At 41.0% G+C, this 24,413-nt stretch overlaps 2 protein-coding genes across 7 annotated transcripts in view; one reads left to right on the top strand and one right to left on the bottom strand.

Moving 5' to 3' along the window:
* Nucleotides 1-2,141, bottom strand: part of SUGP2 (SURP and G-patch domain containing 2) — a 49,735-nt gene extending 47,594 nt beyond the window's left edge. For all 4 annotated transcript variants that reach the window (XM_070944131.1, XM_070944141.1, XM_070944156.1 and 1 more), the window contains exon 1: nucleotides 1,782-2,141. The gene's annotated coding sequence lies outside the window, so the exon portion shown is untranslated. The remainder of the gene's footprint in view (nucleotides 1-1,781) is intronic.
* ARMC6 (armadillo repeat containing 6) lies at nucleotides 1,923-21,995 on the top strand. 3 transcript variants are annotated; one of them, XM_070944167.1, is made up of 9 exons: nucleotides 1,992-2,005; nucleotides 2,815-2,856; nucleotides 9,969-10,095; nucleotides 10,665-10,747; nucleotides 11,519-12,089; nucleotides 13,760-13,905; nucleotides 15,257-15,388; nucleotides 16,446-16,583; nucleotides 20,713-21,995. In XM_070944167.1, exons 3-9 carry the CDS (start codon nucleotides 9,975-9,977, stop codon nucleotides 20,923-20,925), a joined length of 1,404 nt encoding a protein of 467 aa, XP_070800268.1. In that variant the 5' UTR covers nucleotides 1,992-2,005; nucleotides 2,815-2,856; nucleotides 9,969-9,974; the 3' UTR covers nucleotides 20,926-21,995. The 3 variants fall into 3 exon arrangements, with proteins under 3 accessions (XP_070800286.1, XP_070800268.1, XP_070800279.1); XM_070944185.1 differs by lacking the exon at nucleotides 2,815-2,856 and having other exon boundaries at nucleotides 1,923-2,005; XM_070944178.1 differs by lacking the exon at nucleotides 1,992-2,005 and having other exon boundaries at nucleotides 2,777-2,848.
* The last annotated feature ends 2,418 nt before the right edge of the window (nucleotides 21,996-24,413 follow it).

Raw genomic sequence — 24,413 nt, 5'->3', positions numbered from 1 at the left:
AGGAGGAAACTGTGAAAGAAACAATGGGCCAAAAATTTTGGATATAATAGATTTGGAATATTGGGAAAAAATATGGGAGAAAAATTATAAATTAACGATGTCGGCATCATATAAAGAGAATATTCATAAAATGTTTTATCATTGGCAAGGTTAGCCAAAATAGATCGCCAAAGTGTTGGCGATGTAACCACCAACAAGGGACATTCTATCACATGTGGTGAACCTGCTGGAAAGCCCAGAAATATTGGATGAAAATTAAAAAATGGTTAGAAGAAATCACACAATAAAAAATTGAGATGAAGCCAGATTTGTTCTTATTGGGTATTATATAAAAGGAAATGTAAACAAAAGGGCTCAATATATTATATTCCATATGACAACAGCAGCAAGAATCTTATTTGCCCAGAATTGGAAACAAAAAAACATGCCAACAAACACAATGATAATTAAAAAAAAAAGTCCTCGATTGTGAGGAAATGGATAAATTAACCATGGAGCTTAAAGACAGAGAGGAATCACAGTGTATTACAAGAGTTGGAATATGTGGCTTGAAACGAGATGTAAAATTGATGCATAAAGATGAGACAGAAAGCACGTTACATTGAAAATTATATATATATATATTTATAAATGGAAGGTTGACTCAGCCTTCCATCCTTCCGAGATAAGTAAAATGGGGACCCAGATTGTGGGGGCAATAAACTGACTTTGTATAAAAAAGAACACCGCTGGGGGGGGGGGCGAAAGCCCTACTAAACAGGTATATACAAAAGTATGAAGGCTATTGCTTAACGCAATGTAAGCCGCCCTGAGTCTCTGGAGAAGGGCGGCATATAAATCGAATCAATCAATAAATAAATACGATAAAACCTGTTAAAGGATAAAAGGAATATGTAAATACATATAGATATACGAAATAATACGAATACGAATAATCCCAGATCTTCGCACTTTACGTGCCCTGAAGACCTTTCTGTTTCAACAAGCAGGGCTAGCATAAACATCTAAATTCTATGCCAAGGTCTCAGCAGATACACTAAGTTGACTCAATTTATTATTTACTGTTTATTAAAAAAAATTATTATATGTATATAATAATATAAATCTTATTCTGTTCACCGCCCTGAGTCCTTCAGGAGAAGGGCGGTATAGAAATTCAATAAATAATAATAATAATAATAATAATAATAATAATAATAATAATAATAATAATAATAATATACTACATATATGAAGAATAGATTAAATTGTTGTTAATGGAGAACAAAAATATAGTAAAAGATACTATATATTTAGAATTGGATTTTTTTATTGGCCAAGTGTGATTGGACACACAAGGAATTTGTCTTTGGTGCATATGCTCTCAGTGTACATAAAAGAAAAGATACGTTCGTCAAGAATCAGAAGGTACAACACTTAATGATAGTCATAGAGGTACAAATAAGCAATCCGGGAATTGCTCTCTATAGATTTAAAGATGTACATAATGTATAAAACGATAGGCCATAGATTGGAATTGTGAGATTTGGAATTGTTGCCGATGGCTGAAAGCTGTAAAGATAGAAATTGTGCTTTTAAAACTAAAAAAAGGTTGAATAAAGAACTAATTTCTGAGAATTAATTTCAGAATTTAAAGATAAGAGATCTCCAATGGGGTTCTTTGGAAAGGGGGGGGTGGGGGTGGGGGGGAGAAAAATAAGAAGGCTTTTTCTGCCATTTCCTCCTCAAAGCTCCGATTTCAGCTGTTGCTTTAAACCGCCCCCCCCCCCCCAACAGCTTACCAAGCGACGGGGAAGTAGAGAAGCAGCCTCGTCTAACCTCCGTCTAGCATAAAGCAACCTCCATTAACCAGCCGCCGGTTCCTTCTGCGCACGCGCCGAGCGCCCTCTACCCTCGCGCGGCCTGGCCTCCTCCTCCTCCTCCTCGCGCGCCGGAGCTGCTTCTTCTCTGCTGCGGCGTCGGGTTTGCACTTTCTCTTTTGCACGCGGAGATAGCATCGATCAAGGTTTGTTCTAACTCGCCCGGGCCCTTTTTTATTTTAAAAAAATATAAAAATAAACTCCCCCTTCCTTCTTCAATTCAGGCTCGACTTCGTGCGCACGCGCGAAACAAGAGGCGCTCGTTAATGGCTGCGAAGTGACGCTCTCTCTCTCTCTCTCCAATAAACGCATGCGCAAAAAAGGCTTCGAGAGTTAAGACGCCGCTCCCATGCGCATGCGCCAAAGCACTGACCGGAGGGGAAAATTTTTTGTTCCGAGAAACTCCGTGGGTGGGAAAAATAAGGTAATCTTTCATTAAAAAAAAAAATCAAGTCATCTTCCTCAGCCCGTTTTAAAAAAGAAATTGGAGCCGATGCTTTCCAACGTGCAAACACAGTTATTTCGTCAATTTTAACAACTTTAAGCCCATCATATCTGGCTTGCAAAAATTGGGACAACCACTAGGTGGCAGCAAAGAGAAAGAGAGAGATGCTCGCTGTCTCCTAAAGGTCCACCGGTTTGGGGTTTTTTTTATTATTATTTTTTACAGTTCAGTTCTGAGAGGCCTCCATTAACGTCCGTCCCCACCTTCCTTTAAAATCCCTGGGGGTGTGGTGTGGAAGGAAACGTGCTGAGCGTACGCATGCGTAGTTCAAATTCCCCTTTCCCTGCGCTGCCATTGGCGAAATCGCTTTTTTTTTCCTTGCACCACGTGGCCTAAATTGTACGGTGGCGAGCTGCGGCCAAAAAGAACGCGCCTCCGCAATTGCTGCACTTAACGCGTCTTTTTTTTTTTCCCCCCCCGGACCGGTGGCTTTTGGTTCCCTGGCATCAGCGCCGGGTTTGTGGCGAGCAAGGACGAGGGGCAGGTAAGCAGGTAAGCGAGGCTGGAGGATGAGGGGTCTCCTTTGCTATTCCTCCGAGAGAACCCTAACGGGAAGGAATACCGTAACGTTTGCAGGCGTGCTTGGGCAGGGTTCTTTATTCCAGTCGGAATGGTGATAAGCCACAGGCTTAACGTCAAAAAACGAGGAAAGGGTGGATGCTGTTTGCATGCCTTGTATTATTTCGCTTCTTCTTTTTCCCTACCAGCCTCGAGGGCGGCTGACCTTGAGGTACCATACCACATCTACAGTAGGTGGTCCTCGATTTACGACCCCAAGGGAGCCCACCCCACACCCCCCAATTTAGCCACCCTGAGTCTTCGGAGACGGGCGGCATATAAATCGAATTAATTAAATTGAACTGAATTAATTAAATTAATATACTAAGTGAGAAATGGGTTAAGTGAGTTTTTGCCTCACTTTGCGACCTTTCTGGTCCTGGTTGTTAAGTGAATCACTTGCGGTTGTTAAGTTAGTAACGCAGTTTTGGTTTTTTTTATTTGATTTATATGCCGCCCTTCTCCGGAGACTCAGAGCGGCTTACAATGTGTTAAGCAATAGCCTTCATACTTTTGTATATTTATACAAAGTCAGCTTATTGCCCCCACAAACTGGGTCCTCATTTTACCTACCTTAGAAAGGATGGAAGGCTGAGTCAACCTTGAGTTGTTAAGTGAATCCAGCTATCCCATTGACTAGGTCACAAAGGGGAGGGGGAATCACATGACCTGCGGGACACTGCAACCGTCATTATTATTATTATTATTATTATTATTATTATTATTATTATTTAAATTTCAATTTAAATTTATATACCGCCCTACTCCTGAAGGACTCAGGGCGGTGAACAGCCAAGAGATAAAATACACATAGTACAAACGTTAAAAAACCATTTAAAAATACATTAAATACTTTGGCCCACAAACAAATTTAAAACACCCCAATTTATAAAACAAATTTAAAACAATTTAAAAGGGAGGTTAGGCCAGACCAGCCTGCTGGAATAAGAATGTTTTGAGGGCACGGCGGAAAGTGCGCAAATCCGGGATCCTCCGTATCTCCGGATGTGAACCGGTTGTCATCCAAATGTAAATCGCGTCACCGAAAGGGATGCTGCAACGGTTGTAAGTGTGAAAAATGGTTGTGAGTCACTTTTTTCAATGCCGCTGTAACTTTGAACTGTCACTAAATGAATTGTTCTAAGTCGAGGGCTACCTGTACATCCCTTTTTTATTTTTGAAAACCTAATTCGGCTCCTTCCCATCCCTCCTTATCTTCCCTAACAACCTCAGAGTCTTCTATGTTTTGAACCCTCCACTGAATCTTAAAAAAGATCCTGGGCCACAGAGTGATTTGTAGTGTATGTAAACTTCATAATTTGATTTTTGTAAGCCTGTGTGGTCAAGGATTAATCAGCATTGTATGTGAGATTTCTGACAGCTAGCAGTAGGATGAAAATAAAAGTATCGTTCGTTTACCAACACAACGTTTGGATTAGGGGAAAAAAAACACTACAGCTATTTAGGCAAATCATGGAGAGAACCTGTGTTGGTTGCTAAAAGTCGATACCGACTTGATGGTACATGATCAGTTTAGATTAAACATTCCTTTGGAGGCGATACAAATCTAAATTCTAACAAATAGGAGACCACAAACTTTTATTGCTTAGTAATTATCTTTGGAATCAAATCTTCACTCAGATAAGACTTAGGAAGGGTCTCAGTAGCAATATTAGAAGATGTGATGCTTGCTTTTCCTCTAGCAAAAACATTTGCCTAACGTTCAGGAAATTAACAGCTGGGATGTATATTTTTGCAGTTTCCCATTCATTCCTGCATTTTGTTGTATTTTAAATATTGCAAGGAACCACAGTGGTTTCATTTAATAAGCAGAGGCTAATATTTCAAATATGTGCCCCCATTATTGCAAAGTAGGTATTTTTATGACATTATGACATTCCATAGCATATCTCCAGTTCTAGAGGCTCGCCAACACTCTGCAACAGTCTTTTCTGGAGCTGCAGTGAGGAGTGAGAAGTAAGGTGAACCTGAGCTGATTTGCAAAGCCACGATCAAACACAATACCTACTTTTTAGAATATCTGTTTTTCATGTTACATTTACTTAATATCAGAATAACAGTTGGAAGGGATCTTGGAGGTATTCTAGTCTAATTTCCTGCTCAAGTAGGGAATGGTTATCTAATCTCTTCTTAAAAACTGTATAAAATAAATATCCAGTACACAGAGGAGAACTGAGTGTGAACACAACAAGAGCAGTTTTAAAAAATAATGTCAGGGTGGTATATTGACAGCTTGTCATTTAGCTACTATATTCTGAGGGATGACCTTGTCTTTCTGAGCATGTCAGTGGCGCACAGTGAATTTCAGAAGCATTTAATTCCATTCATGAAGGTTGATTCCCAAATATTTATAAGTAGCTTAATTTATCTGGGTCATCTTTGCAAATAGATAAATGTGGATTGCTGTGATCTGTAAAAAAAATAAGCATATATCTTTGGGGCAAATGTCTTATGAGGATTACAGCCTAGCTTATCAGATACATGAAATGTCTTGCTATAAGTGTGTATGTGTGAATGGAAAAAAGAATAATAAAAAGTGAGGTCAGAGAAATGAAATGCAGTAAGGCAAACAATAATAGCTGCATTATTAATAGTGGCTATTTGCAAAGGCAGGCGATGGTGGTAATGCTTACATCCTTGCGTGAGTAGACTACAGCATTTCCCATAGCTTATAGTAAAAATGTAAAGAATAACACATGTAATATTGGTTTCTGTGGTATGTGACTGCTTTTCCTTAAAGCATATGTATGCAACAAGATCAGGACAGAAGTACTTAATTCACAGTATTCATAAGTGCAATGCAGATCTGAAGTCCAGAAAATGTGTGGGGGCAGCAAAATTAGAAGTGAATCATAAAGGTCTTGTTTGGTATTTCTTCAGCATTACAGCAAGCAGTATACATTTGAACAGCAGCCTATGGATGGATTACAATTTTTCATTGTAATCTGTAGTATAAACGGATGTCTTTCCTTGACTGTGTTATAAATCATGGTTGCGCTGAAATACAGATCATTTAGCGATGCTAGTAGCATAGTGGATGTTAAGCCATATTTGGGGAGGAAATTTCCAGGATGGTCCTTCTCACAGGGATAACCACCTTGGGCATTCTGCCAAACCCACTTTTGGCATAGCTTAGCCTGTTTCTCTTGCACCTTCTTTTTTTTTGTGGGGAGGCTATTCTGGAGAAAAGCATCTTTGTGTTTCCGCGAAAGAAAATCCATTCCCTGTTGCCAGAGGTCAGCGTTGAAATGCAGAGGTGCTTTGCTTCCTTGCATCAGCTGAGATCAGTGCTCTCCCAAGCATGATCCTGTCTCCTCCGTTCAAATGAAAGATCAGCTGCTCTGGGCTTTCTCCTTCTCAGCCTTTTTCCCAACTAGCAGCCATTAAATCAAACTGCAGCAAAAAGATAAGGTGAGGAACCCAAACTTGTTTCCTTTCCAGCTCTTCCATTGTATTATTATTTTTTATTTTATTTTGAATTTGATTTATATGCCGCCCTTCTCTGGAGACTCAGGGCGGCTTACAGTGCGTTAAGCAACAGCCTTCATATTTTTGTATATTTATACAAAGCCCCCACAAACCGGGTCCTCAATTTACCTACCTTAGAAAGGATGGAAGGCTGAGTCAACCTTGAGCCTGGTGAGATTCGAACTTACAGTAATTGCAGACAGCTGGTGTTAATCACAATGCTATCAGTCTGCTGAGCCACCATTTAACTTTCAGAAGTGTTTATTTTATATTTCTCTGTCCCCAGCCCCTTTTTACTGAGCTCGTGTCTTCTTTTTTTTCCAGATTGAAAACCAGTGGGAAAAAAAAAATCAATTTTTTATTGATCATACGCTGGGCCTTCGCTGCTTCTAGAACTGTCTTCTTCAAGTAGAATCTGCCTATCCTGTACACACGGCTGGAAAGGCATATTTTGATCCCCTGCCCAGAGGTTTAAGACTAGATGGGGTTGAGGATGATGTCATGTTCTCTCCCTTTCTCTCTCCCCCCTCATCCCTCTTATGGAAATCACCTCTATAGAAGGTGTTATCGTTGTGCCCATGTAACACCTCTCCTGCGTGAGCTGCACTGGCTCCCGGTGGTCTTCCAGGTGCGATTCAAGGTGTTAGTCACCTTTAAAGCGCTCCATGGCTTAGGACCTGAGTACCTACGAGACCGTCTTTTGCCACCAGTAGGCTCCCACCGACCAGTTCGTTCTCACAGAGAGGGACTACTCAGGGTACCGTCAGTCAAATTATGCCGACTGGCGACTCCCAGGGGGAGGGCCTTCTCTGTGGGGGCTCCAACCCTTTGGAATGAACTGCCCCCGGAGATACGGAATATCCCTGATCTCCGTGCTTTCCGCCGTGCCCTCAAGACCCTGATGTTCCAACAGGCGGGGCTAAACATATAAACATGTGAATGATTTTTTAAAATGTTATCTAATTCTGGGTTTTATTTAATTGGCCAAACTAAGTAATAATTTTAATTAGCAATTTTATGATGTTTGTGTGTCTATATTTTTCTTGGCCTTGAGTCCTACGGGAGAAAGGTGGTATAGAAATATAATAAATAAATAAATATATATATATAGAAGGTGAGCCAGGTTAGTCTGTGATGGCAAAAAATCTGGAGTCTGGTGCCACCTTTTCTGACCAATACCTTTTATTAAAAGTCATGCTTTTGTGAACAGCATCTCAGTTCCTTCGGATGCATTGGCTAGTTAGGGTAGAATCTCTGATGAAACAGTACAAATACAAAAAAAAAAAAAAAACCCCAGTAGAAAATAATTGCTCTAACAGCAGAAGAGCAGCATGGGGGGAAGAAGAATCTGGCGGCTGATTTTCCTGGGTGTTGTGTAACCTTTTCCCCTTCTCTTGTCGCTTTCAACTGAAGGTAGCAGAGATTGGGCTTTAAAACCCACCAGGTGAAAACAGATGGCTCGACAGCGAGTATATATAAATTCCTCTTACATCTGGACATACGTATCTCTGCTCATGTAGGATGCTTTACCAGGCTAGATCGTCATTCGTCGTCATTTTAGCCATTGTCTATTCACTGCAAGATGAAGGACTCTTCCGTAGGTTTCCAACTGAGTTTTCTTTTGCCGATTGGGCCTCCAATATTTGCTGATGTCATCGATCCATCTTGTTTTCGGTTTCTTTCGTGGACGCTTTTTATCAAGTGGGATCCATTCTATGACTGCCTTGGTCCACCTGCCATCAGTCCTTCTTGCTATGTGACCGGCCCATTTCCATTATTTTGCTCTTTTGATGGCATCCTATATTTTTGTTTGTTCTCTAATCCATGTGCAGGTCTTTCTATCTTGTCTTGTGTTGCCGAGCATGTATCTTTCCATGGCTCCTTGCGCCACTCGTAGCTTTTGTATCGAATGTGAGGTTAGTGTCCATGTTTGCGTGGCATACATTAGAGCATACAATGATCGAAAACTTCTCAGGCATAAGGGGGAAGGTTGTTCTTGAAAATTACACTTAACTTGCCAAATGCCTGCCAACCATATTTAATACGCCATTCAGTTTCCTTTTTTGTATCACCTTCGATTGAGATCTGTTGGCTAAAGTATATATAGTAATCTACTACGTCTAGTTCTTCTCCAAATATAAAAATTCCAGGCTAGATAAAGACCTGGAAGATACATTCCTAGCATGGTAATTTAGGCTAGTACTAACCCTTTTTTTTTATTTTTTGTTTATGGCTTTGTCTATTATGTGTATCCAAAAAAAAAGGGTTAATTCAGTAACCAGTAAGTTGTGTGAATTTATGTGCTGTCAGATTAGGTGGTAGACATAGTTTTGGAGACAATGAGACACCAAGGGAGGAACACTGTGGAAATGTTATAGTTGGGGAAGATGTTCAGTTTCCATACTTGAAAAAAAATGAGAAAGATTTTTATTAATTTATTAGGAAAATATAAATGGCCTCTCAATTCACGGTAATCATAAGATTGCCTATAGGCCATCTAGTCCAGTATCTTCCCACCCATCATAGTTTCCAGTAGCTAAAATATGGATTATGGACTAGCACTGATGATGTTACCTAATTTGGGTAATGAGATGTCTGCAAGAAAGCAAGCTTAGAGAGTACCAAGGACCTTGGGTATGGATTCTGTCTGTTCCCTTCTGTTGCGCCCAACAGCCGAGCTATGACCCTGTATCTGGAATTTCTATTATTCTAGAGTTGCTAATACCTGCAATAAATATGTTCTGATTTCTAAAAGGATAGGGCCATTGCCTTAACTTGTGGTGAGGAATTCCAATAATTCATTATGATTTGTATAAAAATAAGGTTTGTTTTCTTCCTGCAGCATTGCATGGCCTTGAATTTTGGCTTTTGGGAGAGAGGGGAGTAATTATCCATACTTCTCTGCTCCTACTTTCCTGGCTTAATTTACTTTATTATGCCAGGTTTCCTTTTACTTTTTAACAAATTATGTTGTTGTTAGTTGCGAAGTTGTGTCCGACCCATCATGACCCCATAGACAATTTTCCTCCAGGCCTTCCTGTCCTCTACCATCCCCCGGAGACCATTTAAGTTCACGTCAACTGCTTCAGTGACTCCAGCCAGCCACCTCATTCTCTGTCGTCCCCTTCTTCTTTTGCCCTCAATCGTTCCCAGCATTAGGTTCTTCTCCAATGAGTCCTTCCTTCTCATTAAGTGGCCAAAGTATTTGAGTTTCATCTTCAGGATCTGGCCTTCTAAACTAGTCAGGGTTGATTTCCTCTAGGACTGACCGGATTGATCGTCTTGCAGTCCAAGGACTCGCAGGAGTCTTCTCCAACACTAGAGTTCAAAGGCCTCAATTCTTTGTCACTCAGCCTTTCTTATGGTCCAACTTTCACAGCCATACATTGCAACTGGGAAGACCATAGCCTTGACTATATGCACTTTTGTTGGCAGAGTGATGTCTCTGCTTGTTAGTATGCTGTCTAACTTTGTCACAGGTTTCCTCCCTATGGCAAAGTTAGACAATTTAAATTATACCTCTATATAAAATATCTAGCTAACTTTCTTGTCTGCAGGCCAACATGACAGCCAAGCGGATTTCCCAAGAGACATTTGATGATGTGGTACAGGAAAATATCATTGAGTTTGGAATGGAGCCGGAAGAGGCATTGAATGAAGCCATCCAGCAGTTTGAATCTCAAGGTATGGTATGAAGGGGATGGGAATATTGACCTACATGGAATGTCATCTTTTTAGACATAGGCAGTTTAGTTCCAGCAGTCACTTGACTTCCCAAGAAAATTGGTGTGGCTTTTGGCAATCAGGAAAAATAATCCCCAGTATGAAAATGATCTGAATTTTTATTCTTAAAATAAGTATTGTTAAAATAGTCTCAGTATATCAATATGTTATTGTGTGAATACAGTATGGCCATTCCCCAACAGCTGGAATAATTTGAGCACCATCTTACAAAAGTCATTTGCCTTGTCCATATAGTCACCCCAAAAAGAAAATAAGTTACTACAGTAATTGATAATACCAAATATCTTAATTGTCAAGAAATTCCTCAGTGAACTTTTTTTAGGTGGTGGACAAGTTTTCCTAATTTAAAAAAAGCTTTTGCCCATCATGGTCAGTCTTCAGCACAGCTTTGATCAGATTGGGATCTTGGCTAGCTTATGGGACCTAAAATCCAGTGCAATTAGAGGGGCACAATAGGAGAATTGCTCTGGAAATATTCAGGCTGATACATCATTTTCTCTCTCCTTTAGGTGTAGATTTAAGTAATATAGTAAAGGAGGTACCCAATCCAGCTTCAGAGAATGGTCAAGAACTGAAGCACATGGTTTTACAGGTGAGTCAGATGATGCTCTTCAGGAAAGGGCTAGGCCAGGGATTGTCCATCAGAACCAATACATAGATGTAATTAGCTCACCTTCCTATTTCCAGGTAGCTCTAGGGACTCATAAATGTAGCACTGTGGATACAGTTTTTCCTTCACTTATTGCTTGCTCATTGGAAGCTAAATGTCTGTGGAGATTTTCAGTCATTCAGGTCATGGCTGTCCCAAAGGTGCTTTTTTCAGGAGGCAACTGGAGTTTCTGGGAAAGAAACCAGAAAGTCCAGTTGCCTCTTGAAAAAAGCACCTTTGGGACTTGTTGGAAGCTAGATCTTGGTATAAATTGCCTTAAAATGTAGAAGGTCTGTGAGCTAGCCTTCTTTAACCTGATATCCTACGTTGCTTATATATTTATTAAAAATATTCACAAGTACCTTTTTTCAGACAGACCTCATAAAGTTGTTTGCGTAAGATCAGTAAAATAATAAGCAACAATATCTAGAGTTTTAAAAAAGGGCATATAATGGAACATTTTAAAAGCTGCTTTAGAAATCCTAGGGTTTAAAGGAAAACGGAGGAGCATTGTGGTGAGAAAGTATGCAAAACATGGAGAGAAAAGAGGCAAATGAACAGAAGGGACTGAAGCCGCTGCCATCTGTGCATCCTCCAATTCTGGAAAGGATTTTAGATGTTTTTCCGAATGACTGCAGAATCGAAGAGGAGGAAGATGCAGTGCAGAGAATAAGGCAAGATTCCACTCTCTTTTTTCCCCTTTGTCTTCTATAGATATTGGACTGTCTCCAGAAAGCCGTCATCGATGCGGATTCGAGCAAGGTGGATGAATCTTTGGTGAACTTTGCCAAGCAGTGCAGGCAGGAGCTGTCGATCCGTTACCTCGCTGCCCAGAAAGGTGCCTATCCTGCGGTCCTGGCTGCTTGTCGGCTGGCATCGGAAGAACGATGCTCCCTTTTAAAAGCCCTCCAAGCTCTTTCTGCCCTCTTGGATGGCCAACCTGACCTCCTCGATGTGCCCGGGCAGGAGCTGTTGCTGCGAGTGCTGCAGGAGAGCCGAGATGACGCTGACCTCACTTTAGCTGGAGTCCGTTGCATCCGATATGCTTGCCTGAAACATGAGCAGAATCGTCAGGATCTTGTGAAAGGGGGCATCCTTACCCTACTATCTGAGGCTATAGTCCGGCATGGGGACCGGGCAGATGTGGTCCGGGAGGCCTGTTCAGGGCTCCGCATCATGACCTTTGATGATGACATCCGGGTGCCCTTTGGCCATGCCCATGACCATGCCAGGATGATTGTGACTGAGCATAACGGCTTGGGAATCCTGATAGAGGCAGCCAAAGGTAAAAACATATCCCTGCTGACACGCTCTCTCTCTCTCTCCCTCTCTCTGTTTCTTTATGCTCCAGGACAGGGACGTCAATTGCATAATACAGACCCACTATTTCTCTTTCTGTGTGATTTTCCCCCCTCCCCCTTAAATGTGCTGTAATCTCCAGCTGTGGTGGGAGGAGAAGGGAGGAAGCTGGCAAAGCTAAGAGCCCTTGCAGAGACGCAGACCTGACTCTTCCCCCACCCACCCACTCCCGACAAATTCCTGAAGCCCTTATCTGGCTGCCTCCAAGAGAAGGCAGCAATCCGGTGAGATTCTTGTTAAATAGGTTAGCAGCAAAAAAAGAGGTAACTCTGATCATGTCACGGTGTCGTTCTGGTTCCTTGGCACCTGACATTAAACTGCTTTTTGCAAGTTGCTGAGCGGACAAAGACCCCTCGCTGTCGCCCCCCCCCCCCAAGCCATGAGAAATTTTATTAGTTGGGCACATTTAGCTTTCTATCTCCATATTGTTTGACAGATCTATGCCACCATTTCGTTTCATTTTTCATTTCATTTATTGGATTTGTATACCGCCCTACTCCCGAAGGACTCAGGGCGGTGAACAGCCACAGAATAAAACACATAAATACAAAATTTAAAAACAGAATAAAACCGAATTAAACAATTTGGCCGAGACAATTTAAAACACCCAATAATTTAAAAAACAAATTAAAATTTACATTTTAAAGGGGAAAGATTTAGGCCAGGACGGCTTGATGGAATAAAAAAGTCTTGAGAGCGCGACGGAAGGTGCGCATATCCGGGATCCTCCGTATCTCTGGGGGGAGCTCATTCCAGATAGTAGGTGCCCCCACAGAGAAGGCTCTCCCCCTGGGGGCCACCAGTCGGCATTGTTTGGCCGACGGCACCCGGAGGAGCCCCTCTCTATGAGAGTGTACTGGCCGGTGGGAGGCTATTGGTGGTAGCAGGCGGTCCCGTAAATAAATTCATATCGTAAACTTAATTCATATCAGTTTTTTTAATGCTACCACTTGTTTTCATGTAGCTAAAACCATGGGTGCTAAAAAAGCATGACTTTTATTTGTATTTGTTAATGAGCACTTCAGGGATCCGGATTCTGAAGCCCTTCTCATGCACCATGCTTTATTGTCACTTCTGTGGTACTATACAGATAGTCCTCAGCATATGACTGCTCACCCAGTGACTGTGCAGAGTTCTGATGGGGCTACGTAACGACCTGGATTTGAAGTTCTGATGGGTCATGACCCTCTTCCCCCTTGCAGTCCGTGACTGAACATTGGGCACTTGGCAACACAACCGCATTTATGGCTGTTTGCAACATCCTGCGATCATGTGACCATGTGTTACAACAGTTTTGCCACAAACGACCGTTTGCTTCTGGTTTTTGGCAAAACCTCACCCATAGTGAAAACTATTGGTTTTGCTTAACAACTGCAGGATTTGCTTAATGACTGCCACTTTAGAACCATCACAAATGCTTAATAACAACTACAAAAAAACCATTCTGAATCAGGTCGGTTACTTGTCCAACTCTTTTTATAAAACAGTCACAACTTAAACCACGATGGACATGCTCTATTATTACCATAAATTGAGGACTACCTGTACTGCACAGGCAACCGTACTGATGCTTTGTCTTTTTTCTCACCTCCTCAGCCTTCACTGATGACTGTAGTGTTTTGAGTGAAATTTGTGCCACTCTGGCTCGCTTGTCAGTTCGGAATGAATTTTGCCAGGAGATCATGGACCTTGGAGGCTTAAACTTCATAGTGGCACTGTTGGCAGACTGCATTGACCACCAGGTACTAAGATAGCAATAAACACCATGACTGCAACAGATTATTTCCTTCCTTTAGCCCAGCATAGTGAACACTAATGGTCAGTACAGTAGTTATCCATGTCTTCAAACAGAGGAGGATCCTTCATACCTCATGCTGCTTAATAAACTATGCTTATGACTCAGGAACGAGTGATGTCATGGTTTTCAAGGCCCGTAACTGTCAGCAATCACCCCCTTCAGCAAGGCTGAAACCATTTAGATAAACTCACAAGAAAAGCCATAAATCAAGAATGAATAATGCATACTGAACAAAATTTGCCCTAACCAAAAGAATCTTCGCAACTGTAGTTAATCTCAAAAGGTGCTTTTTCAAGAGGCAACTGGACTTCCTTGTTTTTCATTGAAGATGTTTCGCTTCTCATTCAAGAAGCTTCTTCACTTCCGAAGCACTGAACTAAAGAAGCTTCTGGGACGAGAAGCGAAACGTCTTCAGTGAAAAACAAGGAGGTCCAGGTGCCTTTTGAAAAAGCACCTTTGGGACAACCATGATCTGGATGACTGAGAATCTCCATAGGCAACTGTAGTCAATCTAGAACAAGTTCATTTTAAAGAGAATAGGTTCAAGCTCTGGTGCATTTACCTTTTCATTTTGCCCTACCTAAAGGACAACTTGACTAACTGACTAGTTTCCATCTCTTTATTTTTGAAATGATCCAACTTGTCTTTGTTGGTCTGCCATATTTTCTGTCTGTTTTGGAAGTGGTGAGGGGAATAAAGAATATTGGCCGAGGTTACCTCTGGTATAAAAGTCATTTATACCAGGAGCCTGGATAGCTCAACAGACTAAAAGCCTGTTATTAACATTCAGCTATCTGCAATTATTGCAAGTTCGAATCTCCCCAGGCTCAAGGTTGACTCAGCCTTCCATCCTTTCTAAAGTAGGTAAATTGAGGACCCAGTTTGTGGGGGCAATAAGCTGACTTTGTATAAATATACAAAAGTATGAAGGCTATTGCTTAACGCATTGTAAGCCGCCCTGAGTCTCCGGAGAAGGGCGGCATATAAATCTAATTAAAAAAAAAAAAATAGGGGCAGGGAGTTCTCATGTGTGTCCCACAAGTTGCACATCTGACTTTATATAAACAGGAATAATTTATAGATAGCTTTTTCAGTGATAGTAATAAAGGACTATCCACATTCTTGATTGTTCTGTTGAGTATTTCACTTTTATCAGAGACTGAAGGTGGAGGGAGGGATCTTGCGATGGCTTTTATCTATTGCAAATCTGTAGCTCTTGGTTTATTTTCTTTTTTAAACTCTCATACATATTCTGGGTTCCTTAGGACTCTTTCTCATTCTGTTACAAATTGTAGGAACTGGTGAAACAGGTGCTCAGTGCCATCCGGGCCATTGCAGGCAACGATGATGTAAAAGATGCCATTGTCAATGCAGGAGGGACTGATCTCATTATTTTGGCCATGAGTCGCCATCTTGGCAACCCACAGGTAGGTTGAGAACATGGGAGTGTTTGTACCTGGAGAAAGTAGCTCTCTTTTAGGTGGTCTAATTAGCTGCTGCTAGATCTGTTCCCTTACTTGGCATCTCTGCTAGTGTTGGTAGGAGGCTTTGCTTGCATACATCCAAACTAGACTGTGTTGCTTCTTTGTTTCATGTAATATATGTGGGTGTATACATATTTATTTATTTATTTATTTTGTCATGTTTATGTAGTGTATATTGGAGGTGGCAACCTTTTGAGAGCTGTATGCAACGGATTTTCATTTTAATGCCGATTAGTGTACATTCAAAGCAGGAGGGTGGATTTGATTTAAATCGAGTTGATTTAAATCACGATTTAAATCATGATTTAAATCACTAGTAAAAAGGCTTGATTTAAATCAACTCAATTTAAATCATAATTTTTAAAGAGCAACTGTCATCTCTGCTACTCCTTTGACCCACTGTTGACTCACCGATAGTCCCAGTGTTGCAGAATATACAGCCTCATGCTACATAACTAAGCTCCATTTCATGCTGAATAAACTAAATTATTTGTTTATCTTAAATAGAAAACTATCTTACGATAGATTTTTACCCCAAAAGTTTTTTATTAAAATAAATTCAATAAAAATAAAAAAAATCCGATTTAAATCAAAAAAATCAGATTTAAATAAAAAAAACTGATTTTTTTTTTAAAAAAAATCATTGATTTTTATCCACCCTGATTCAAAGTGACAAAGTTATTATTCTATTCTCTATTTCTATTTCTATTTCACTCTACTCTACTCTACTCTACTCTACTCTACTCTACTCTACTCTATTGCCATAAAGTTCATCTGCTGAAAAACTAACAGGAGCAACTCAGAAGTTTTGTGAGTTAAAGTCCACAAGTCATAGAAGGGCCATAGTACCCCACCCATAGTTTAGGGCCATCCCAGCTTGTTTCTATCCATGGTTTAAAAGGTCCTGGCTTAGCATGGGTGTGAGCTCAGACATTGAATATTTCAGTATTTGGAAGCTGGGTAGGATTTTACTAATGGCTCTACTTGTTCTTACTGTTAGGTGTGTGAACAGAGTTGTGCAGCATTGTGTATGCTAGCATTGCGCAAGCCAGAGAACTGCCGAGTCATCATGGAAGGCGGGGGAGCCTTGGCAGCTTTGCAGGCCATGAAGACGCACCCCAGAGAAGTTGCCGTGCAGGTGATGTCATTGTTCTTCTATTGGGACCACAGCTCCTTTCATGCTTTTCAGCCAGTCCATTAAGATAGATAGATAGATAGATAGATAGATAGATAGATAGATAGATAGATAGATAGATAGATAGATAGATGATAGATACATAGATAGATACATAGATAGATACATAGATAGATACATAGACAAACAGATTGATTGATTTTTCTTTTCTAGATAATTGCAAGACCTCTGTCCTTCCCCTGCCAATTTTACTGGAATTTTTTTTCTCTTCAAAACCAATGTGTCAATCTATTTTTAATTTTTTTTTTTTTAAATTATTTGCTGGGCTTATATTCTGAAGTCTTGGAGGCCTTGTTCTGTCAGTAAGATTTAATATATAAATACTTACTGTTGCCTGGAAACAAAATAAGAACTCTATTTAAATGAACCCCCGGACTGCAAGAAAACAATTCTGAGCATACCCATTTGAAACTTGTGGGAAAAATCAAGTTTAATAACATTTGAAAACCCATCGGGGACTGCATTATATATCGAAGAAGATTGATAAAAATTCAGAGTACTGTAAGTTTACTTGAAGATGGGCAGTCTAGAAATATGAAATATAAATGAATGAATTAAGTGTTCAGATTGTGACTAGTACATGGAATGGAATGGAATGGAATGGAATGGAATGGAATGGAATGGAATGGAATGGAATGGAATGGAATGGAATGGAATGGAATAGAAGAATAGAATAGAATAGAATAGAATAGAATAGAATAGAATAGAATAGAATTCTTGATTGGACACACAAGGAATTTGTCTTTGGTTCATATGCTCTCAGTGTACATAAAGAAAAATAAAATACATTCATCAAGAATCATAAGATACAACAGTGATAGTCATAGGTTACTATAAGCAATCAAATCATACTAGGAAACAAATAAAACAATATAAATTGTAAAGATACAAGCAACATGGTTATAAGCGAGAAGAAATAGGTACTAGGAAGGATGAGAATAATAATATTAATACAGTCTTAGTAAATAATTTGACAGTATTGTAGGAATTAGTTGATTAATGATATGATGGCATTATTTGTGATACCAAAGCAGTACTGTACCTACTCTAAGGAAATATAAAATATATTAAAAAGGTAAATGGTGTATCTTGCAACCCTTCAAAAAAGCATCACAAAAGATCTTACAGGGAAATTAATTTCAGCCAATGTGATGGTCGAATATATGAATATCATTTAAAAAGTGTTTCCCAACCTGGGCAACTTTTAAGACATGCATTTTCAACTCCTAGGATTCCTGAATTTCCCACTCTCAAAATTCCATGGATGGCTGGAGAATTTTGGGAGTTGAAATCGGTATGTCTTAAAAGTTACCAAGATTGAGAAACACTGACTTAATTTGTTGTAATATGGGGCCCCTCCTGCCAGTTTATATAGTTAAGAGATGGACGAAACAAAGGGAGATGGATTTGGGCAGTGTGGATAAAAGAATAGATCTAAGAGAAGCTGGCAGTCTAATCCCAGGGTAGCCTCTGTGAAGGTGATAGACCAGTGATGGCTAACCTTTTTGCTGTCGCGTGCCAAAAGCGGAGGGAGCGCGGAAGATTCACGTGTACGCGTGCCCATACTCAATACCCCTCTGCGCCCTGCCCTCCCACGCATGCGCATGTGCTTCCCCCCACTTTTGGCAGGCGATGGCCCGGTAGGCCCATTTTTCACCAGAGGCTTTCTTGGAGCTTGGGAAGGGTGAAAACGGCCTTCCCCACCTCCCCAGAGGCCCTCTGGAGGCCAGACACAGTCCGTTTCTCCAGCTGGCGTGCGCATGCATGATGGAACTGAGCTAGGGCAACACTTGCGTGCCCACAGATATGGCTCCGCGTGCCACCTGTGGCACTGGTGCCATAGGTTCGCCATCATGGTGATAGACTGATAAATATATTAAAGAAAGTTAACTTGAACTGTAATAGTAAGGGAACTTGTATACAACTCTTTAAACGTTATTTAATGAAAGCTAGAATTCTAGTAAGGGATTGTACTGTTCTGTATCTTCTCTAAATTCCACCAAGTCATGTCACATCATACACAAGAAATAATGGAGGAAAAGAAAAATCCATAGCAGGAAAGAGTTTTGTGGCAGCAGCAAAACCAATAGATCCTTTAGAGCAGGGGTCCCCAAACTTGGCAATTTGAAGACTTGTGAACTTCAACTCCCAGAATTCCTCAGCCAGCCATATTGGCTGGAGAATTCTGAGAGTTGAAGTCTACAAGTTTGTTTGTTTTTTTAATTTGATTTATATGCCGCCCTTCTCTGAAGACTCAGGGCGGCTTACAATGCATTAAGCAATAGCCTTCATACTTTTGTATATTTATACAAAGTCACAAACTGGGTCCTCAATTTACCTACCTTAGAAAGGATGGAAGGCTGAGTCAACCTTGAGCCTGGTGAGATTCGAACTTGCAGTAATTGCAGGCAGCTGAATGTTAATAACAGGCTATTAGCCAGCTGCGCCACCAGGCCCCTATTGCCAAGCTTTAGTGGATCTCTAGATTAATAAAAATTAATAAGTGGATTAATAAAATTAGTAAGTGGAACAACTTGCCTGCAGAAGTTGTGAATGCCCCAACACTGGAAATTTTTAAGAAGATGTTGGATAACCATTTGTCTGAAGTGGTGTACGGTTTCCTGCCTGGGCAGGGGGTTGGACTAGAAGTCCTCCAAGGTCCCTTCCAACTCTGTTATTCTATTCTATTCTGTTAAGAGGGTTAGACTTTAATGTTGAAGCATAAAAGAAAAGGAGCCCCAAACAGAAATTATACAACAGGTCATTGCAAGAATTCTGCTATTAGACATATAGAGGGTTTAAACTTTTTTTTTTTTAGGGTGGGAAGTGATTTGGAGAATCAGAGGAGTGGAGTGCAGAAAAAAAGCAGGGCTAGACAAGAGTCTACAGCTAGATTCCCAGGTGACTTGCAGTCCATTATCAAGGCCTGAGCAGTGACAGCACATATTTGACCTTGTAACTACATGGACACAACCATGCCATTTTCTTGGCAATAATACAGAACATGTTTGCCATGGAAACATCCTTTGGCCTTCTGGCTGTAATAATATACATTGATTGACTGTCCTGAACTTAACTTGGAGAACATCAAGCTGAAAAGATCCTAGCGGGGGGGGAAAAGGCTAATCTTGGAGGAAAACCTCTACCCTGTTATAAAATTTATTTTATTTTTATCCCACCTTTATTACCGGTATTTCTTACAAACAACTCAAGGTGGCAATCATACTTTATTTATTTATTTATTTATTTATTTATTTATTTATTTATTTATTTGTTTGTTTGTTTATTTATTATTTTATTTCTATACCGCCCCTCTCCCGGAGGACTCAGGGCGGTGTACAGCCTGATTAAAAGCACAAAGACAGACAGAATTTGAAATAAATTAAAATTATTAAATGATAGGCTCAATTTAAAACCCCAAATTTAAAATCCCATTTTTAAAACCCAATTAAAATCTTTACCTTGATAGCCCAGCCTGGCGGAACAACAAGGTTTTGAGGGTACAGCGAAATACACGGAGATCAGAGATTTATGCTTATGCTCTTTCCTTCTCCTATTTTCCCCACGACGACATCCCTGTGAGATGGGGTTGGGCTGAGAGAGAGGGGGGGGACTTGGGCTCAAATCACCTAGCCGACGTTCATGCCTAAAGTAGAACTAGAATTCACGAACCTCTGGTGATTGGCCCACAGTCACCTGGCCAGCTTTCATGCCCAAGGCAGGATTAGAACACACAGCCTCCTAGTGATTGGCCCAAAATCACCCAGCCAGCTTTCATGCCTATAGTGAGACTAGAACTCACATCCTCCTAGTGATTGGCCCAAAATCACCCAGCCAGCTTTCATGCCTAAGGCAGGATTAGAACACACAGCCTCCTCATGGCTAGCCCAAAGTCACTCAGCTGGTTTTCATGTTTCAGGTGGGACTAGAACTCACGACCTCCCAGTTTCTAGCCTGGTGCCTTAGCCAGGAGACCAAACTGGCTTTCTAAAAAAATAAAGCTTATTATAAGACTCGATTAGTCCTGGATGATCACATCTGTCTTTTTCCTCCTCCTCCCTTTTCTCTCCAGAAGCAAGCTTGCATGCTGATTCGCAACTTGGTCTCGCATACTCAGGACTTCTCCCAGCCCATCCTGGAGATGGGAGCTGAGGACTTGATCACCGAAGCTCGGGCTGCCCACCGGGACTGTGATGACGTGGCCAAAGCTGCCTTGAGAGACCTGGGCTGCAAGGTGGAGCTGCGGGAACTCTGGACTGGCCAGAAAGGAAGCCTGGCGCGTTGAAGTCTCAAACCCCTCCATTTGGGCAGCACCTGTGGATGCGGAGTAGGAGAGGGAAGCAAAAAGATTGGAATAAATCCAGACTGAGCAGTTGAGAGGGGAAACGAGTGTATTGATGCTTCTGGAGTTGGATAGGACTTGGTTGCTGCAGCAGGAGCAACCCGTACTCCATACTCTCTTGCGTTCAGCTTCTTGGCCCAGGCTCCCTTTCTGCTGTGTTTTGTTGGTAGCGTCCATGAAGCGGCCCTTCTCTCAAAAAAAAAAACCAAACAGGGTGGCAGTGCTGTGCCAACGATGCCGCCGTGCAGCAATGCTGCCATGCTCAAGAAAGGGAGACGCTTGCGGTGCGTGTACGAAACTCTAGCGTCTGTACAAATTGTCTCAAAAGATTTTAGCAACAAAAGAGAGGGTGGAAGAGCAGGTGGTGGGACCCACGTTTTGCTAATGTCTCTGAACACTTCCCTCTCCTGCCCTGCAGGATTCTGTTACTCAACTAGGCCTTCGTTACTATGACAACCGTTAAGCTTACCAGCTTCCTGCTGTAATGCTTCCATTTGCTTGAATGTGCTGCCTAAAGTCCTGATCTACTTTTTATCCTCAGCCATTCCAGTTGTTTCCACGTGTTGTCATGCTGTTCAACCAGTGCGTGCATGCCTTTTTATTTTTCTCTTTAATTGTTCCCTCCCTGCCCTCAATTTTTTTTTTTTAATAATAGTAAAAGTGTCACCTGGTAGGGGCAAAAGAGAGGTTGAATAGTGTGGGATCCTAGCATTGTGCACTTCATAAATATCTGTACTCCTTTTGAATATGTATTTAAATCAGATTTCTAGCCCACGAGGGCTGTGGTTGGTGTGCGCTCCAAGAGGTCCGAAAAGAATGACCTTTTTTTTAAAAAAAATATTTTCTTTTCCTTTTTCTGCCTTCCTCTCCCTGTGATTATTAAAATCCAGGATGAATTAGTTCTCCAAAATGGGCCTGTTTAAATAAACTAGTGTAATTTATGCAAATGGAAATGTTTTAACTTTCCTTGATGTAATTTGGGTTGCCTGTGCAAAAATTGCCAGATATGTTATATAAAAATATACATGACCCTATTTGTAGCCAGGTTGCTTCTATCATGACCTAGCTTTTGTTTGTTTTCTTTTGCTCATAAACTACTAGAGTGATATACTGTACATATACTTCATTCTGGACATTATTTAACCAGACAGACGGGTGAAATGATTGTTATAGCCCAATGTTGCAAACTCCCAACAGTGATTTCCTAGATTCTCAAGCAAGGTCTTCCCTATTCTCTGATCCTCATGAATTAGTGATATTCAGGATCAATCACTTCTGCAAGGAAAGAATGACTATCACATTGAATTATATTCCTTTTCCTAAAGATCATCATCTTCCCAGTGCTTCTAATCGAAGGCCTGATTTAAACAGGAAAGCATCTTTCATCAGCTGTAACTAGGTCAATATTGTTTATTGTGGCAGTTCATTTTCTACCAGTGGCTCTTTGCCTGATCCCCTTAACTGGAGGCTCCAGGGCTTCGACATGGAGATTTCCTGTAATCCTTTTTCTGAAATGAGGCCTGCAGGAATCAGTATGTAAGCATAGAGCTGGTCCTTGTCTTATGACGAGTCACTTAGCAACTGTTCAAAATGACAACTGACCTGCAAAACGGGAGCTATGACTGGTTCTGAAGTTTTAATAGGTTTTTTTTTGGGGGGGGGGGGGTGTTTGAGGTCAAATGACCATACTTTGTGCACTCAACAACACAACATTTATGGGTATTTGCAGTGTTCTCTGGTCACATGACTGCATTTTATGACAGTTTTGTTGAAAACTGGAAGCAACCTCCAGTTTTCAACAAAACCACACCATAGTGACCGATTGCTTAAAACAAGCATGCTGTTTTATGACCACCACAAAAAAAGGTTATAAAATCAGGTTGATGGACCAACCCAATATGCGAGTGTCACAACATATGCCCATAATGGGCAGGCTCCATTTGGGTCATATGTCGAGGACTGCCTGTAGTTAATTGCACAAGGTCTGCTAGCATCATTCAAGTATGTAATTTATCTTTCTTTTCATCCTTAAAGTAAAGGAATTGGCTCCAGTTTTGATATACCAGAGCATATGAAGGTACAGGTAATCCTCGATTTACAAGAGTTTGTTTAGTAACCATTCAAAGTTTCAACAGCACTGAAAAAAGGGACTTATGACCATTTTTCACACTTATGATTGTTGCAGCTTATTGATGGTCAAGTGGTTAAAATTCAGATGCCTGGCAGCTGACTCATATTTATGAAGGTTGCAGTGTCCCGGAGTCATGATCCTCTTTTGCAACCTTCTGACAAGCAAAGTCAACAGGGAAGCCAGATTCACTTTAACAACCATATTACTAATTTAACAACTGCAGTGATTCACTTAACAACTGTGGCAAAAAAAGGTCATAAAACGGGCCAAAATTCACTTAGTCTCACTTTGCAACAGAAATTTTGGGCTGAATTGTGGACTACCTATAATGCAAAACAATCGAGTGGGTCAAGATTCTAGTTCTTTTCCTTTCCCGTGGCTGATAATGCTAACCTGCTTCTAGGAAGAGCCTTTAGCAAATTTTGATGATTCCAAAGGGATATATTTGTCATCTTTGAATGGGGAGTGTCTAATTCTGGAATTTTGGGTTTATTATGGACACTTACAAAGGCATTTCCCTACATAAAGGGCAGGGGACATGGCTAATCCCAAATTGCCCTTTTACCAGAAGGCAAATTTATGAAGTGCTTGCTGGCGTTTCATCTATTCCACTTCTCTAGTTGCACATGATCTCTACCATCATATCTTTATGCTTTCTCCCGGCAAGGGCAAATGGTTGAGTTGCATCTCCCAATCTTTTTTTTTAATTACCTGAGAAGGCCTGTAGGACCCATATGCTGTCTTGTTCATAAAGGTAACATGGAAACTGGGGATTCGTAGCATTTTCAGAGGAAGAAGTTCTTTGATCACGCCTTGTGGGCATCCGATGAGAAAGTCTAGCTATAGGTTGTATAGACTGCAGGACATACTTCAGATGATAAAAAGATTGGGCAGGTCAGTCCTAGAAAGATATAAAACCAACCTTTTTCTCCATTAGGAAGATACATAAAAGGCTTTCCAGATGTTCTTGGCCTTATTAAATGTTATCACTGGAATTACTGGGGCATTCTGTAAAAATTGGTTCAGCAGGTAACTGCCTTCTGATTGAGAACCCCAGATGTTGTCTATCTGGGAAGCAGGGGTGGGCTTCAAAAATTTTAGCAAGGCATTCTCTGCCTGGTTGCTGGGTGGGCGTGGCCATGATGGGCATGGCCTAGTCGGCCTCCTGCACCACAATTGGTGTGGGGAGTGTTTTTGCCCTCCCCAGGCTCTGGAGGCTTTCCTTGAGCCTCCAGGAGGGCCAAAACAGGCTCCCCAGGCTCCAGAGGCCCTCTGGAGCCCAGAAATGGGCCCGTTTCCG

Source organism: Pituophis catenifer, unplaced genomic scaffold (genome assembly GCF_029215685.1).
Source record: "Pituophis catenifer annectens isolate HBS135680 unplaced genomic scaffold, rPitCat1.0.hap2 SCAF_1, whole genome shotgun sequence".
NCBI lineage: Eukaryota > Metazoa > Chordata > Lepidosauria > Squamata > Colubridae > Pituophis > Pituophis catenifer.
Note: the sequence above shows the minus strand (reverse complement) of the source record. Positions and strands in the feature narration are given on the sequence as shown.

Bases quoted from the DNA above. Each gene is read 5' to 3' on its own strand.
- ARMC6 (XM_070944185.1), top strand. From the start codon at position 9,975: ATGACAGCCAAGCGGATTTCCCAAGAGACATTTGATGATGTGGTACAG. The intron at 10,748-11,518 runs GTGAGTCAGATG...TGTCTTCTATAG, and splicing joins TGAAGCACATGGTTTTACAG to ATATTGGACTGTCTCCAGAA. The intron at 13,906-15,256 runs GTACTAAGATAG...TACAAATTGTAG, and splicing joins CAGACTGCATTGACCACCAG to GAACTGGTGAAACAGGTGCT.